The 2,109-nt window shown below is 30.0% G+C and overlaps 1 protein-coding gene across 1 annotated transcript; it reads right to left on the minus strand.

Annotated features, from left to right (window-relative positions):
* Window positions 1–374: 374 nt before the first annotated feature.
* On the minus strand, window positions 375–2,103 carry LOC105569882 (cytochrome P450 4C1-like). The gene is made up of 4 exons (XM_012026678.1): window positions 2,014–2,103; window positions 1,361–1,529; window positions 813–992; window positions 375–736 (listed from the first exon to the last, which is right to left on the minus strand). Exons 2-4 carry the CDS (start codon window positions 1,395–1,397, stop codon window positions 549–551), a joined length of 405 nt encoding a protein of 134 aa, XP_011882068.1. The 5' UTR covers window positions 1,398–1,529; window positions 2,014–2,103; the 3' UTR covers window positions 375–548.
* Window positions 2,104–2,109: the final 6 nt, after the last annotated feature.

Genomic DNA, 2,109 nt, shown 5'->3' on the forward strand with positions numbered 1-2,109 from the left:
TAGAAGATTGAACGCGTTTAACAATTATTACAGATAAATTTGAACAATGTTAAAGAAGCTAAGAGATCTACAATTCAGTCCTTTCGTATAGACTTCTTTGAGAAAAAAAGGTTACGGATGTGTGCGTGTGCGTGTGCGTGCGCGTCTGTGAACATATTTTCTTATTTAATCTTACCAGAAAACCTGTAGCAAGGTATTTTCGTATTACAAGTTTCGTCTTAAACTGATACATAGAATAAGTTATTAAAATATTTATTACCAGTTTAGAGACACCACGTATTACAAGTTTTGTCTTAAAATGATACATAGAATAAGTCATTAAAATATTTCTTGCCAGTTTAGAGACACCACGTACATAATTAATAATTATATTAATAAAATAATTATTTATTTATAATATATATCTTGTATTTATTACGTTTTATTTATATTTCAATTTTTGTGACCGCTGATAACAAATGTTACTATTACACTGTTAGCGTTACCTACAAAATAGTTTTGTAGGCAAATAGAGTCTTACCTTTACTTTCACCTATGTTCATAAACTGTTATTTGCTCCAAAGTCTTGCATTCGTTTCACGGACAGGAACAAATCTTACACGAAATGGAGGAACAGGTCGAAGAACCAAATCAATTTGCATTTGAATATTTTTTAAATAATCAATAGGCTCGACGTAGAAATTATGTATTAGAGGTGCTATCATAGCCTTCATTTCCAGCATAGCAAATCGTTGGCCTGTAATTTTGTATGTGTCGTAATCTCTTCATATAACGTGTTATTATATGACAGAATATAAAAAAATATGGTTTACCGATACAGTTACGTGGTCCCGCACTGAATGGTATGTATGAATAAGGATGACGATTTCGGATTTTCTCGGGCAAAAATCTATCGGGATCGAATACTTCTGGGTTTGGCCAAAAATTAGGATCTCTGTGGACTCCGAAAATGTCAAGATGCACGTATGTTCCAGCAGGTACTAAATATGAGGCTGAAAACCATATTACACAATAAGATTCACAAAGTTAAAGAATAAACCTATAACATAATATGAAAATAGATGATATTACTACACAATACAAAATAATGTAATTAATTAACTAATAAATAATAAACATTCTTAAGCATTATTTGCTTAATATTAATTTTAAAAAATTTGTGTGTTGTATTGTATGTATTTAATTTTATGTAAAACGTTTTCGAAATATTATATAAATAGATTTAGTAATAAAAATTTAGATATTCTAGAACCTTTACAATAGAAATTTCTGTATTTTATATATATTTAGTTCACACAGTTGACGATATTGTGTAAAGCATAAAAAAATGTATACAGTAAAAAATTGGTTATATACATACATAATTCTACATCTTCCCCAGTGTTTCGTGACATCATATACACACTGGGATATAAGCGTAATGATTCCTTTATGCATCTCTCTAAATATGGTAATTCTTGCAATAATTTCGTAGTAAATTTCTCCCCATTCTTTTGCAAAGCGGTATCGACTTCGCTCCTGACACGATTCTACATCACCATTATTAATTAGAAACTGAAAATTTATTGCGAATTTCTTATGTCGAAACAAATAAATTCTAAAAACTTCCAAGGTAACGTTACTTCTCGTCACTTTGACATTAAAAATATTACCTTGACAGAAAAATTCGACGAAAATTAATTTACTATTTACTATGAGATCATTTCACAAGTGTCTTAATTAATGCGTTTGAAATATACGTATACGAAATACATTTAAAACTTTTTAAAAGAAGAGTTGATATGTATGCGCGAGCATGTCGTGTGGATATGTACATGCACGAGCGTGCATATGTATATGCGCATGCGAACAGATTTTCTACCTATCTATTGATGCGGAAAAACAAATTTAATACAATACAAACACGTGCACACTTAAACAGACGATTAAGAAATTTTAAATGGACACGTCTTTAATAAATAACTAGGAATTATTTTTTTTTTTAAGATGACGTATCACACATTTGATAAATACCTGAATATCCTTATGCTCAGCTAATAATGCTAGAGTGAAACACAGACCAGTTGCTGTAGTGTCATGACCCTATAATCACATTTTGCACGTTAATAT

The sequence above is a fragment of the Vollenhovia emeryi genome, unplaced genomic scaffold, assembly GCF_000949405.1.
Source record: "Vollenhovia emeryi isolate VEMERY1.0 unplaced genomic scaffold, V.emery_V1.0 DF942166.1, whole genome shotgun sequence".
NCBI lineage: Eukaryota > Metazoa > Arthropoda > Insecta > Hymenoptera > Formicidae > Vollenhovia > Vollenhovia emeryi.

What these genes read in the sequence shown, in the direction of transcription:
- LOC105569882 (XM_012026678.1), bottom strand. Translation starts at nt 1,397, where the DNA reads ATGATGTCACGAAACACTGGGGAAGATGTAGAATTAT. An exon ending in TGGGGAAGATGTAGAATTAT is followed by an intron (nt 993 to 1,360) that starts GTATGTATATAA and finishes TATGGTTTTCAG; the next exon opens with CCTCATATTTAGTACCTGCT. An exon ending in GGGACCACGTAACTGTATCG is followed by an intron (nt 737 to 812) that starts GTAAACCATATT and finishes ACAAAATTACAG; the next exon opens with GCCAACGATTTGCTATGCTG.